The sequence below is a fragment of the Anser brachyrhynchus genome (assembly GCF_964034855.1).
Source record: "Anser brachyrhynchus genome assembly, chromosome: Z".
In the NCBI taxonomy this organism is placed as follows: domain Eukaryota; kingdom Metazoa; phylum Chordata; class Aves; order Anseriformes; family Anatidae; genus Anser; species Anser brachyrhynchus.
Window position 1 is genome coordinate 30507923 of NC_137697.1, and position 14148 is coordinate 30522070.

At 43.6% G+C, this 14148-nt stretch overlaps 1 protein-coding gene across 6 annotated transcripts in view; it reads right to left on the reverse strand.

Moving 5' to 3' along the window:
* Nucleotides 1-546: 546 nt before the first annotated feature.
* The window catches only part of BNC2 (basonuclin zinc finger protein 2), a 344959-nt gene continuing 331357 nt past the window's right edge, over nt 547-14148 (reverse strand). For all 6 annotated transcript variants that reach the window (XM_080573880.1, XM_080573877.1, XM_080573881.1 and 3 more), the window contains 2 exons: nt 1337-1390; nt 547-610 (listed from right to left, as the gene is read on the reverse strand). In XM_080573880.1, coding sequence (XP_080430006.1) covers nt 562-610; nt 1337-1390 — 103 coding nt within the window. In that variant the 3' untranslated portion in view covers nt 547-561. The remainder of the gene's footprint in view (nt 611-1336; nt 1391-14148) is intronic.

The following is a 14148-nucleotide window of genomic DNA, read 5'->3' on the forward strand; positions in this document are numbered from 1 at the left end:
AAAATACCCTTGATTTAGGTTCTGAAGGGAGTGCCCAGGAGTTCTTTTTCTATTGCCACATGTTAGGAATTGAACCGGGTGCACCATCACAATGTAATGAGAATATTTTATTAGTGTTTTCAGCCTGTGACTTCTCGTGCCCTCCCTCCCTACAAAAAAGTCCACTAAAAATGCTCTTGGGGGTGGCATCAGCAGACAGTGTTATTCTACATAAGCAAAGGGCTGTGCTGTTTCAGACTGACTACTATAGGGAACAAGCTCAAGGTACAGAAACAGTGTAATATTCTGTAATGCATTATACTATTCTGGAGTATATAATACTACACTGAGGATTGTTCACTAAGTAAAGATGGAGCTAAGAAGAGCTCAGCTGGAAGTGGACATCTAAAGACAGCGAACTGTGTTTATAGACATATGTTTGCATAACATAAACTTTGCACAAATAATGAGAAGTCTCTGAGTCACTAGTCCAAGTAATATACTGCTTTTAAGAACAGTTCATTTTTTGCACCATCAAAGATTATACTTGGGCTAACATTGGTGAGCAGCAATTTCCACAAATCAGGGCACAAGGGAGAAGGCATAGAGGTCTTTCCAGTCCCAAGGGAACCTATAAGAAAAGTTAAAAAAAAAGAGCAAGAATGTAAAAAAACAAAACAAAACAAAACACCAAAACACTTGACATTATTCGTTTTATTCACAGGCAGTTAGTTCATGTGGAGTGTAACTACCGCAGTGTCAGTGGAGGCACGTTTGGGAGGCATTAGGCCCACAGGTGAAGAAAATAAGGAACTTTAATTAACAGAAGAAAACCTCATTTCACAGGAACAGAATATCTAGTATTTATGCACAGTCGTAGTTCTCACTTCAGCAAATATCAGCCAGCTTCTAGAGAGACAGAAAAGCTGTTCTCTTCTTTTGAAGTCTGGCTATGACAAAGCAGAAAGTGAGGAATACTACAGACTTTTGTGTTATTACTTAGATGGGAACTCGTGTTTACACCTTTCGTGCTAGGGTCTGCCAAACCAAATTAATAAGTCAGATTTTCCCATCTGCAATTGGTGGAATTGAATATTGCACATTGCATATACAGTGACTGATATTGAGTTGTGAAACAGGCTGTGTGTTTTATTGGTTTCTGATAGGAGAAAAAGAACTACTGTTTAAAGAAATGGTGCTCATTCAAACTGCATGTAAGACCATTTTCTAAGCAAACGGTGTCTACTTGCTTTTTACTTCTAAGCTCTCACACGTCAAAAACCACCAGTTTGTCACAAAGGGGAAGTGTAAAGGGCACATGAAGAAATTAAAGAATCTGGATGCTAGATTTACTTACGTTTGCACAAGAATAGGGTACTTTCTAATCTCTTGAGCTTCTACGGGAAATACTCTGGAGGGTCAAAAGAGAATAATTGGATTACCTCAGAGATTCACAAGAAATTAGGCTTCAGTGATGCCTAGGATCAGTTAAATTAACAGGCAATATATTTCAGCCAGAATATTTGACAGTTATACAGTGAAATTCTGGCACCAGTGCATTTCCATTGGCTTCAGAAGGGTCAAGTTTTAGCTCATGTTAGCTGTAAATCCAAAATGGCACAATTACTGAATGGGCTGATTCAGGCCACCATTAGTCTCCTACAAGAGGAAAGCATGCTGCTTTCAGAAATATTTTTGTGGTCGCCACAAACTAGATTTTTCTGTGGTCAGCTCCACCTGCCAAATGTAGGTGCAGCAACAGTGCTAAAAGCAGATAAATGGGAAGCATATCACAATGTCACTTGCCAAGGCAATCAGCCCCGGTGCAGGTGCGTTGCACAGCAAGGCAGGGGATTGTGGTGCCCAGTGGGGTTCCTGCACTGGGGAAGCCCCAGAGGAGCACAGGGATGCACCAGGGTCCAGCAGCTCTCCTGAGAGTGGCTGACCAGGCGTAAGTGGGGCAGGAGTAATGGTGGCCACCCACCGCTCCCACAGAAGGCAGCCCTAGGGAGTGTTGTGACCAGGGTGGGCAGACAGGGTGCGGGGCAGTGGTTCACTCAGGAGAGCACATAGGGAAGGTGAGGGTGCTGTCACTGCCACTTCCACAGCAGGTTGTAGCCTGCTCGAAGGAACTCCAGGCATGGTATCCACCTGGCAGTGAGCTAGCTATGTCCTCGGCATTCCCTATGGTCTCTCCAGCCACAGGAAGCAACACAGCTACCCAGCCAGAGCTTCCAAGGGAACTTGTGGACTTCCAGGTCTCGGGCTTCAGGGTGCACCCACGTTTTCTGTCAGTGTCTGACAGCAGCAGTGAGTACACCTGTGGGAGGTGCACCCAGGCAGAAATGCTCAGAAAGGTGACAGCTTCAGCAGGAGGTGGGCAGGCTGAGGAGCATCAGGGAGGGGAGTAGGAGGAGATTGACTGGTGGAATCATACTCTACCATCACTGAGATAGATACATCAGTCAACCACAACACAAGAAATGAAGGACCCCTACCCTCTTCCCACCAGGCAGAAGGAGGGGACCTAAGAGACAGGGGGAATGGAAACAGGTTTCTTCTCACAGTGGCAGGTGAACTCCCTCCCTGCCTACCTCACCTTCCTAGGTGACCTTACACTGTATGCATGAGGCTCTGAAACTTGATGGAGAGGCAAACAATGATGTTGATGAAGGTCCATCCAGGTTGGAGGGGTTGCCTAAGACAAGTCAGCCTACCCCTGTATTATGACCACCTTTGTCATAAAAAAGGATGGTTGTTGTTGGAAGTGACTCACTTCTGAGGGGAACAGTGGGACAGATAAACTGACCTGACCCAACTCGTATGGAAGTCTTCTGCCCTCCTGGAGCCTGGGTAAGAGGCGATAATAGAAAACTCACTAGCCTGGTACAGCTGCCTGATTATTATCCCTTATTGTTTTTTCAAGTTGGCAGTGATGAAGTAGCAAAGAAGTCCAAAAGCAATCAAAAGGGACCTCAGGGCCTTGGGGCAATTAGTTAAAGGATCAGGGGCACAGGTAGTATTTTTGTCTATCCTTCCAGTAGGAGGGAACAATATTGAAATAGCAGCAGACCCAGCTGATCAATACCTGTCTCTGAGGCTGGTGTCTCTGAAGCTGGTGTCACTGGCAGGATTTTGGGTTTCTTGATCATGGGTTGATCTACACAACACCAGGTCTGCTGACGCCTGATGGGATGTTTCTACACCAATACACACAGCATGAGGAACAAGCAAGAACTCAGTCACAGAGCTATGACATCATTGGCGTAAGCAATTCTTGATGGGAAGAATCCTGTGACTGGTGTGTTATGATGGATGGCTATAGGCTCTTCAGAAAGGATAGACATAACAGGCAAGATGGGGGGCTTAGACACTGTATGTAATGGAGGGACTGGGCTGTACAGTGCTTGCAGTTGGTGATGACAAGGATGAGAGCCTCTGGGTAAGGATTAAGGGACATGCAAATAAAGTGATGTTGTTGTGGGAGTCTACTATAGGCCACCCAGCCAGGATGACAACATTGATGAATTATTTTTTTTAAGGGACAAAGAGATACCTATAGATGAGCTGCCCTTGTCCTTATGGGTGCTTCAACTTGCCAGATGTTAGCTGGGAATACTATATAGCTGATACAAACAGATCCATGAGATTCCTGAAACACCTTGATGATGACTTCTTGGTGCAGGTACTAAGGGAGGAAAAGTGACTAGGAAAGGTGCCCTCCTAGATTTGTTTCTTGTAAACAGAGAGGGACTTGTGGATGAAGAGGTGATTGGTGGCCATCTTGGCCATAGTGACCATGAAGTAGTCGAGTTTAAATTTTTGTTTGTGTTAGGAGGAAAATTGCCACCAAAACTTCAGTGCAGGATATGGGGAGATTATACTTTAAGCTGCTCAGGGAACCAGTTAATAAGGTCCCCATGGAAACTGCTTTTGAAGGCATTGGGTCCATCAGTGCTTGTCACTTTTTAAGTACTACCTCCTAAGAGCACAAGCGCAGGCAATTCCACAACGTTGGAAGTCAAGCAGGTTGGGCAGGAGGTCAGCTTGGCTGAGCAGGGATCTTCTTCTAGAGCCTGTGTGCAAAAAGAAAATCTATGGCCACTTGCAGCGGGATTGGGTGACATGTCAGGACTAAAGAGAGACTGTTTGCCATAGTAGGGAGAAAATTAGTGTGGCCAAAACTCAACTAGACTTGAAGCTGCAGGGAACAACAAAAAGGGCTTTTAAAAATATATTGACAGCAAAAGGAGGACCAGAGATAACATTGGTCTATTACTTGTTGAGCATGGCTACCTCATAAATAGGTATGTAGACAAAGCAGAGATGTTCAATGCCTCCTTAAACTCTTTATTCAACACGGATGATGTGCCCTGGGACCCCCATAGCCTTGAGTTGGAGGTCTGTGACTGCAAGAGTGAAAAACTAACAGCCAGCTCTGAACTTGTGTGGGATTTGCTGCTCCAGGTGGATACATATAAGTCTATGGGCCCCAATGGGATTCATCCTACAGTACAGAAAGAACTGGTTGATGTCATTGCAAGACCTCTCTCAATTATTGTTCAATGTTCTTGGGAATCTGGAGAGGTCCCAGTTGACTGGAACGTTGTCCCAGTTTTCAAGAAGGACAAGAAAGAAGACCCTGATAATTACAGGCCTGTCAGTCTCACTCCAGTGCCTTGTAAAATTACAGAAGATTATTCTGGGAGTTACGGAAAATCAGCTAAAAGACACTGCAGTCTTTGGCCACAGCCAACATAGGTTCAAAGGGGAAAAGTCATATTGAATGAACATTTCCTTTTATGACAAGGTTACCTATCTATTTGACCAAGGGACGCCAGTTGATGTAATCTTTTTCAATTTCAGCAAAGCTTTAGATACTCTTTCTCATAGTATCTTTCTGTTCAAAATGTACAGCATTCAGCTAGATTAATACATTATGTGATGGGTGAACAATTGACTGACAGGCTAAAAAGGTTTTAATAAATGGGGTTACATCAGGCTGGTGGTCAGTCACTAGTGGGGTTGTGCATGGCTCCATTTCAGGGCCAGTTCTCTTTAATGTTTTCATAAATTATTTGGATGAAGGACCTGAAAGTATACTCAGTAAGTTTGTGGAAGTCACTACATGGGGAGGAGCTCTTGACACCCTTGAGGGTAGAGAGTCCTTGCAGAGGGATCTTGACAAATTAGAGGACTGGGCAAGCACACATGAAATTTAAAAAGAGCAAGTGCTGGATTCTGCACCTGGGACAGCAACTCTGGCTATATACACAGACTGGGGGATAAGAGGCTGGAGAGCAGCCCTACAGAAAGAGAAATGGGTGTTCTGGTGGACAGCGAGTTGAATATGAGCCAATAGTGTGCCCTCGCCACCAGGAGAGCTAACTATATCCTGGGTTGCATCAAGCATGTCATTGCTTGCTGATTGAGGGAAAGGATTGTCCTGTTCTGCTCTGTGCTGGTGCAGCCTCATCGCAAATACTGTGTGCAGTTTGGGGTACCACAGTACAAAAAGGACATAGAACTATTCGGGAATGTCCAAAGATGGTGAAGGTTCTAGAGAGGAAGACGTATGAGGAGCTGCTGAGGTCCCTTGGTTTGCTCAGCCCAGAGCAGAGCAGGCTGAGGGGAGGCCTCATGGCGGCCTGCAGCTCCCTCACGAGGGGAGCGGAGGGGCAGGCGCTGAGCTCTGCTCTCTGGGGACAGCGACAGGACCCGAGGGAACGGCATGGAGCTGGGACAGGGGAAGGTCACGCTGGGTGTTAGGGAAAGCTTCTGCACCCAGAGGGTGGTCGGGCACTGGGACAGGCTCCCCAGGGCAGTGTTTACAGCACCAAAGCTGCAGAAGTTCAAGAAGTGTTTGGACAATGCTCTCAGATACTTGGTCTGATTTTTGGGTGGTCCTGTGTGGAGCCAGGAGTTGGACCTGATGATCCTTGTGGGTCCTTTCCAACTCAGCATGCTCTATGATTCTACATGACAAAATGCTAAATATAGTAGCATTTAAATGAATTTAAGTGCATTTTTAAAAATAAATTTAAAAAATATTTTTGATGACTTGTGGAACTGTAATCTTCAAAAGCAATGCCATGTATAACACAGAAAGGAAAAGCCGTGTAAGTGCATGATACAGAGACAAATTCTCATCTGTAGGTACAGAATCAACCCAGTACTACCAAGCAAGTTTTCTCTGTATTTCTATATCATAATGCAGCCCAGCATATAACCAACCATGTGTTCTACCATAAGCCTAAAATCAGATCGCTTCACCTTGACATCTTGTTTTGGCTGCACTTGCACATGCATGCGCCCACACACATGCACCCACATACATACACTCACATTCTCTTCAGTCACTTTTAATTTATGCCACAGAGCTGTATGGTCTGTCCTGGATAAGCTGTGTTAAATTAAAATTAAACATCACCAAGCTCAGCCTCCCTCTGTGAATGCTCTGCTGCAGGTGTGCAGGGGGTTAATATCAGAAATGTTCCACAGGAGGTTAGTGGGATTCAGTTTCAGCTAACATTTATTTTGCCAGCTCCTGTTCACTTTCATCTCTGCTTATGAACACTATTATCTTGTTTGTAGTAATATATATAGATCACTGCAGCTGCGCTCTGCAAAATTCATCCATTTTTTGAGCTTTGAAAAAAAAAAATCTGCAAGTCTTTTATCACAGTCCTGAGCCCTGTGAATTCACCCACCTTCCTAGTCTAGTCTCTCATACAGATTGTAAGCAGGTGTGGGTTTGAAAACCTTTCACTGAAAATGGACTGTCGGTTTTCTAATGTAACCTCACACCCAATGTGGTTTTGTCCTTTCACTCAAGACTAATTGTGAGCAGTTTTTTTTTTTTTTTTCCCATAAAAAAAGGACTAAGTTACTTCAACTCCTTTGCTTTTTGTCTTTTCCTATTGTTAATTTCCTGTTACAGGCATTACCTTTGGCACATATATGTCATGCCCAGCATACTGTTCGTGAGACCTTCTGTCCCTTGCTCAGTAGACTGCCAATAACTATATTAATATCTAACTTACTGTAGCACTTTTTGTATCTTGCCAATATACAGTTTCCTGTCCTGGAATTAGCAGTGCTAATTATTGATGGACACTGGAAGGGATATTAGTGTATCTGACATTTTCTTTCACGACCTTGTAAGAACACACTAAATAGTGTGCTATTCCATAGACTTGATGTCTCCCAAGCAATACTTATGCTCTAAAATCCAGCCAGCCTAAAGAAGAAAATGAGTGTTTTAAAACAATTTATACAGTACAGATATCTTGAAGAGAGGATGGAAAACTGCAAAGAGGCAAGATTAGGGTTGAATTTACACTAAAATTTCCAGCATAAAGTCTTCTTGTCATATATTTTTTATGATCTGGTCCCGTGACTTTATTCTAGAAAGACCTACAAAGCAAACTCTTGGCTGTAAGTTCTTCATGTTTACCTGGCTTGCTATTACTATCATACAGCTTACAATGGAGCTATTATTCCAGCACTTCAAGGCTGTGATACAATAATTGACTTCCTTACTAGTTTCCTAGTCTTCTTCCTCTTCAAGAATCAGAAGTTGTTGAATGAGTAGGTCATAGCTCTATTCTGCTTTTCTCATTTTGAGACAGAAAAAGGCAGACTAACTTTCAAAGCCTCTACCCTAGGCTTTCAAGAAGGCAGACTGTAAAAGACAGAATAGAAAAGGAAACAAAAAGCAAATGCAATAGAGATTTAAGTAGTTTAGACCTTGTGCTCAGCAGTCTGCAAGATCAAACTCACTCCTCTCCATGCAGCAGCTGGTATCAATGCTCTTGCATTGTTCAAACAAGTTCCAGCATTTAGTGAGCTGGGACGCTGCCTTCTACTATACTTCTGTAGAGGCCGCCCCTCCAGTTGTGAATGAAGTGTGCCTTCCAGAAGCAGTTTTGCATTACTTCGACAAAGCCAGACAACACCTGCCCTCGAGGCTTAACAAAAGGTAGTAAAGGGAAGGAGAGAGTAATCTCTCTCAGGCCTCTGCTGCTATCACTCTCCCTTTATATTTCATTTAGAGCAAAACGTGAACAAAGAAAGAGTGTTAGACATGCACACTATAATGAAAATCCATGACTCGACTGTGCATTCATAATTATTTTATAAATAAATGGCTTCTGAAGAGCCACATCTGTCTCTTCCCACAGAGTGTATGTCTTTCATTAATGTATTACAGGCCAAATGAAGCCAGCCTGAGTGCTTTGCTTGCATCTTCCTCTTCCTCTCCATCATTGCCCATGGATAGGTTTTTGTGGTTCAGAGAGAGCTGCAAGCCCCACACGTCTCTGCAGGACTGATGGCTCGTCAATAACATTAGCCAGCATTATGGGCCGCATCGGTGTAGAACAGAATCAATATGGCCAAGTAAAAAGTCTAATCAGTTGACATGACCATCTTCAGCAGGGGCTCACGTTACAAGAAATGAGTTTTTTTTAAAGGAATCCAGCATCAGCACTGCCTTAATTCACCCCCACACCAAGAAGCCTTGACGAAGATTTATTGCTTCTTGTTTTGTTAGCAGCACAGGGTGAGCTGGTAAAAGTGAAATAATCATTCAGGTTAGAAGAATAATAGGACTGGTCTCTGCAAACACTGCCCATGTTTTCTGAAGGAGCTCAAAACATCCGCTGTAGGGCAGTGTGGAAGGGAAGCAGCTTGCATTAGGAAATAAGAATAGTGTAAAGACCTAAAAACAGGGATTCATGCCATTTGTCTGACTCAGTTGCATTCTCTTTTCTCACCATCTTTTTTTTTTTTTTTTTTTTTTTTTTTTTTACTGAAGGGACAGATTCAGCTCTCACTTCTACTTTTGTAAATTGAAGTCAGTTGGCTGAAAATAGGATTATTCCAGATTTCTATCAGCATAAGCGAAAGCAGACTTTGTCAGTCATGCCTATGGCAATGTACACATCTTAAAACAAGTTTCTCACTGATGCATAGCTTTATCTATGTGGTAATTATGGAGCTGTTTTACAACCATCTCCCTTTCTCTTTCTCCTCACCCCTCTGCATGCAGATTCACCCCACAACACAAGAGCAATGGGGGTGCAGCTAATCAGATATTTCAATTTTATGAACTCTGCTGATCATCTGTTCTCATTTGTCCAGTCATCTGAGGGAAACCCTGTTCAATCATGTGAGGGTAAAGCATTAGTGAAATCGTTAGTGCAGCATGGGCAGGCTAATAGGCCCATGCCTCAGCCATTTTTTTGCAGGCAACATACCGCCTACATCACAGTTACTTCAGCAGTGTTATTTCCTAAACAGGTAAAAGAAAATAATTGCATCTAGGAGGCAAGCAGCTTGTTTGTGAATGGCAAAATGGAGATAACTTCTCCCATTCCACTTTGTTAGAATGAAGTAGCTGGGAAACGTTCATCAAAAAATAAATAAATCTTGAAACAGGTTAATACCTATTCAAATTACCAACAGAATCAGAAGAAAATTAAAGGACCTGATTCCTTAAGGCCTATACCGACTAGACATAAGGGAAAGAACTGGAAGTTTGATTCAGGCTTTTCAGCCACTGCCAAAACAGTCTTGATGCTCACAGGCCAGTCAGTGGTACTTGTGCACAGGAGTGGGACAAACCCGATGATCTCCTCCTCGGCAGTGGCAGCCCTTTGCTCCCAGTACAGCATTACCACCTTGTGCAATGCAGCCACAAGCAAATGGGCAGCTGCCCTGACAAATTCATCTTAATTTTTCTCTCTTTGGCATGCACACACAGAGGCACACACTGTCTACAGATTTCCTTGGGGGGGGGGGTAAGGGGGGGAGAGAGGAGGAACTGTATTTTTTTTTTTTTTTTAATATTAGTAGTAGTAACTATGGATTTCAGTCAAAATGGAGGCCTACAGCAGTGCGTACACACCAGCCAACCTCTTCGTCCCCAGGAGCTGAGGTCAAGCACACATCAATAGTGAGTTTGTTCCTCAGTGGCAGAGTTCATCTCCAAGTTTCCAGCAATACCATCTGTTGAAAATGAGGCCCAATGAAAAAGCAATGAAAAAGTACCCCGGCATCCATGTGTTTTATAATTGTCCTTTTTTTTTTCTTTCTTTTTGCTTTTTTGGTTGCTGCATGAAGAAAAGCATTTTTTTTAACCAATCTGAGATGCTGAACACAATGTTTTTTTCTTTGCTTTCCTTTCCTTTCCTTTCCTTTCCTTTCCTTTCCTTTCCTTTTCCTTCCTTTCCTTTCCTTTCCTTTCCTTTCCTTTTCCTTTCCTTTCTTCCTTTCCTTTCCTTTCCTTCCTTTCCTTTCCTTTCCTTTCCTTTCCTTTCCTTTCCTTTCCTTTCCTTTCCTTTCCTTCCTTTCCTTTCCTTTCCTTTCCTTTTCCCTTTCCTTTCCTTTTCCTTCCTTTCCTTTCCTTTCCTTCCTTTCCTTTCCTTTCCTTTCCTTTCCTTTTCCCTTTCCTTTCCTTTCCTTTCCTTCCTTCTTTCCTTTCCTTTCCTTTCCTTTCCTTTCCTTTTCCTTTCCTTTCCTTTCCTTTCCTTTCCTTTTCCTTTCCTTTCCTTTCCTTTCCTTTCCTTTCCTTTCCTTCTCCTTTCCTTTCTTTCCTTTCCTTTCCTTTCCTTTCCTTCTTTCCTTTCCTTTCCTTCCTTGCCTTTTTTATGGGAATCTTTCTGCAGAATATTAATAGTGTAACATTAATTTAAATGGTTTATTAAAGTTAAAAAAACAGTCAAATTTCTATTAAGATTCCACCATTTATAGTGATTCAAGGGAATATTCTACTCTGAGTGCCTCAGGATCTTGGTATATAACATCCTCATTTGTGTTAATGGAAACTTTACTCCTTTGAATTCAAGTGGACTGAAAAGTTTCACCAGGCACACAGGCTCTGTATAAATAAGCAGCACACAGCAAACATATTCCTTTAAAAGGATTATCACTTTGACAGCTATTCAGTTGGGGTGGGTTTTTCTGTCCCCCTGGAATTCCCAGCTTGCCCTCTTAACTGCACAGAAGGTAAATCTGTGTAATACTTCACAGCTGCCTTTACTGGGACCTGACACTGAGCCTACTGGATGTGCTTTCCTGGTACAAAGCACCTCGTCAAGTTTCCTGCTCTGGATGCAGTGAACACAGCTGATGAGCTGTCTTATTAAAAGTTATGAGGAAAGGATGTTCAGTCCATTACTTTCCACTAAACTACTGGATATGCATGGCGAAGCTGAGGAACTGAGCCAGCCAGTCCCTCTAAGCTCCCTCTCTCACATGCACAAACTGCACGGTTATGTTTACTAACACACCTGCTCCCATGGCAGTCATGATATTTTTTTTTTTGGGGGGGGGGGAGGTTGTTGTTGAGGGGGAAATCTTATGCTTAATCACTGTTCCCTTGTTATTTCCTCATCACCACAGACCAAACTCAAGCCTTGTTTTTCCACTGGCACTGTGCACGCTGGCAAAGCTCCAAGGAGGTTTAAGCTGGGGCTTTGCCACCCCTCTGCCCGCAGTGGTGGGAATAGAGCCAGAAGCAAGACTTTCCCTCACCCTAGCCTGCCTCAAAAGGAAAGTGTGGGGCAGTGCCACGCTTGCTGAGGAGCTGGAGGTTGGCTGAGGCTGGAGGGGCTGAGGGCTGTGGGAGGTTGAACGTGGGAGGGCTGGCATGGCACACATGCTGGGGGAGACTGGAGGCTGGGGTGCTGCACGGGGAGCTGAGGTGTTGGATTCCTGCATCCCTCCACACCACACAGTCAGTCCCCTTGCTGAGGGGCAGCCCAGGGGAAAGGCGAGCAGAGGCCAGCTTCAGCAGTGCCATGTGTGGAGCGTGTATCCAGTACTTTCTGTTTGGAATAAGGATAAGCTGTTTTCTTAAGTAGTTCAGTTAAAAGCTGCAAATATATATATATATATATATATATATATATATACATATATATATATTTCCCCACCCCATTTAAGCAAAACACATTTTGCAAGCAGTCTGCTTTGGAAAACTGCTGGCGCTTGGACTGGAAGAACACAATTAAAAGATGCAGTAAAAATTGACAAATCTTGGTATGTGGAGCTGAAAATACATTACAATCCCAATTGAACTATAAATAAAAACCCTAAATTAAATAAATCTTGTACAATTATGGATTAAAATATGTTTGGCTTTAATGACTTAGCATACGGGCCTTGACTGTGGAAATGGTTGCTGAGACCACATGGCTTGCACAGAGATGCAATAATAAACAAGATGACTGCTGCTGCAAGGCCATATAACCATGTTGAGGGTTGCTGCTCTTCTGGTAACGGGTTTACCCTTCCTGTTCTCTGTCCAAAACTCCAGCCATTTAGCTTCACTAACAGCAAGCAGTATCAATAGTGGGCTCTGAATGGAAAAGAAAGCCGGCCCAATAATAACAAACTCTTCAGGGAGCTTTATCAGCAATTGCTGTCATCAGATGTTGGGAAGCTGTGGCTCTTTCCTATCACCCCACAGGCTGTGGCAGCATGTTGTACTCGGCAAGCTGCAAGGTGGCAAAGCCCCAAAGGTCATGCAGGGCAGATGACAGTGTGCTCCCCTGTCACAGTTCTGCGGAGCGGGGGTTTGCCAGCCCCAGTCTGCCCAGGCAGCAGAGGGGTTTGGAGGTGGAGGTGGCAGGAGAAGTGCACACCCCTGCCTGCTCTGCCTCCTGCTTGCCCCCTTGAGTAGAGAGCACTGCCCCTCTCCTTTTGGATGACAAGCAGGGATCAAAACGTTTTCCATAGCCAATGCTTTAGCTGGTGGGCCAGGACGACCTCGGCAGTCACCATTTCCCTCTTGAGAAAGGTGGAGAGTGGGTGTGGATCCAAAAAAGTTAACTATTACTGACGTGACTGGCCCAGATATCTGCTGTGCCCTACAGCTCCCTGAGCTGTCATGACTCTCCAGCTCTGTAGCTGGCTGTCCAACCTGTCACCACGGCCCAGTAACTACATCTGCACTACACCACTCGTCCAAAGGGCAGGGCTGAGCTTGGGCACAGAAAATAGAAAAAAAACATCCCAGGAAGCTCACTTTTCTTGCCAGGGTAAGATGGAGCACGGTTTCCATTAGACAAAGCTGGTGAGAACTAGCCCAGGTGAACTAGCCCTGAAGAACTAGCCCTGGCTTGCTGGGGACATGGGTACTGTGGTGGATAGAGGCACAAAGGGGATAAGTTCCTGCAGTTGCTCCTCTCTCTGAAGCCATTCCTAGGGTACCTCACATCCTTTCTCTTAGTACTCAGACTTAATGTCTTGGCTTTCTACCCTTTGGCCAAACTTGGCTGAGGTGGGTCAGTGCATTCATACTACTGGGGAGGTGAGTGCAAGGCAGAAGATGCATACAGGCAGACCTATGCATACAGTCAGATGGTGTAACACTCATTTCCTCAGGAAAGGAGCCTGGAAAGAAAACAGCAGCCTGCTTTTCAGGCCTTCCTGCTCTCTGTTTCTCCTACTTTGTCTGAAAGTTATGGTAGCTTAAAATAATCTCTGTTCTGCATCTAGGAATTTACTTATGTTTTCTTTGAACAGCATTTTTAAAAGGTCTCCCAATTTAAAATGTAGCATGTAAATATGACTTTTTTTCTCCTTCAGCAACTATTTTCTGGAAGATCTGAAGCTGATTATATTGGGATCGTGATTACTTAGTGGCTTGACTAAACCTATTTTGCAAGTCAGCTCTGATGTGTTACTTTGAATTAAGATGAGTTTTCTCATGTTTTACGGAAAAAAAAAAAGTCCAAAAAGCAAGTATTCTGTGTGTAAAAAAATTGCTCCATGAAAACTTGCCTTAACATGACATATGACTGTATTATGCAAGCTGTTTATTCACCCATTATTTTTTGTTTTATTAGACATAGTTGACCCTTTGATCTCACTGAATTAACACTTTTACTGATCCAGAGGCTGTGAGTCTAACCCTCATGATTGTTGACACTGTTTTCCCTATGGCTTGGCATTTGTAATCATGCAAATTATTGCTGTAGCTTATTCATTTCTAAATATTCTCAGAATTGATTCCCTGACATGTTCTCTGTGGCTCAACAGCTTTCTCCAACTTCCACTGTATGGCTTAGCTCTTTAAAGCTTGCAATACAGTAACACAAAGTTCACATATATTTTGGCAATTTACCATCTTTTGGAAATGTCTGCTTTAGGGTCTTAGAC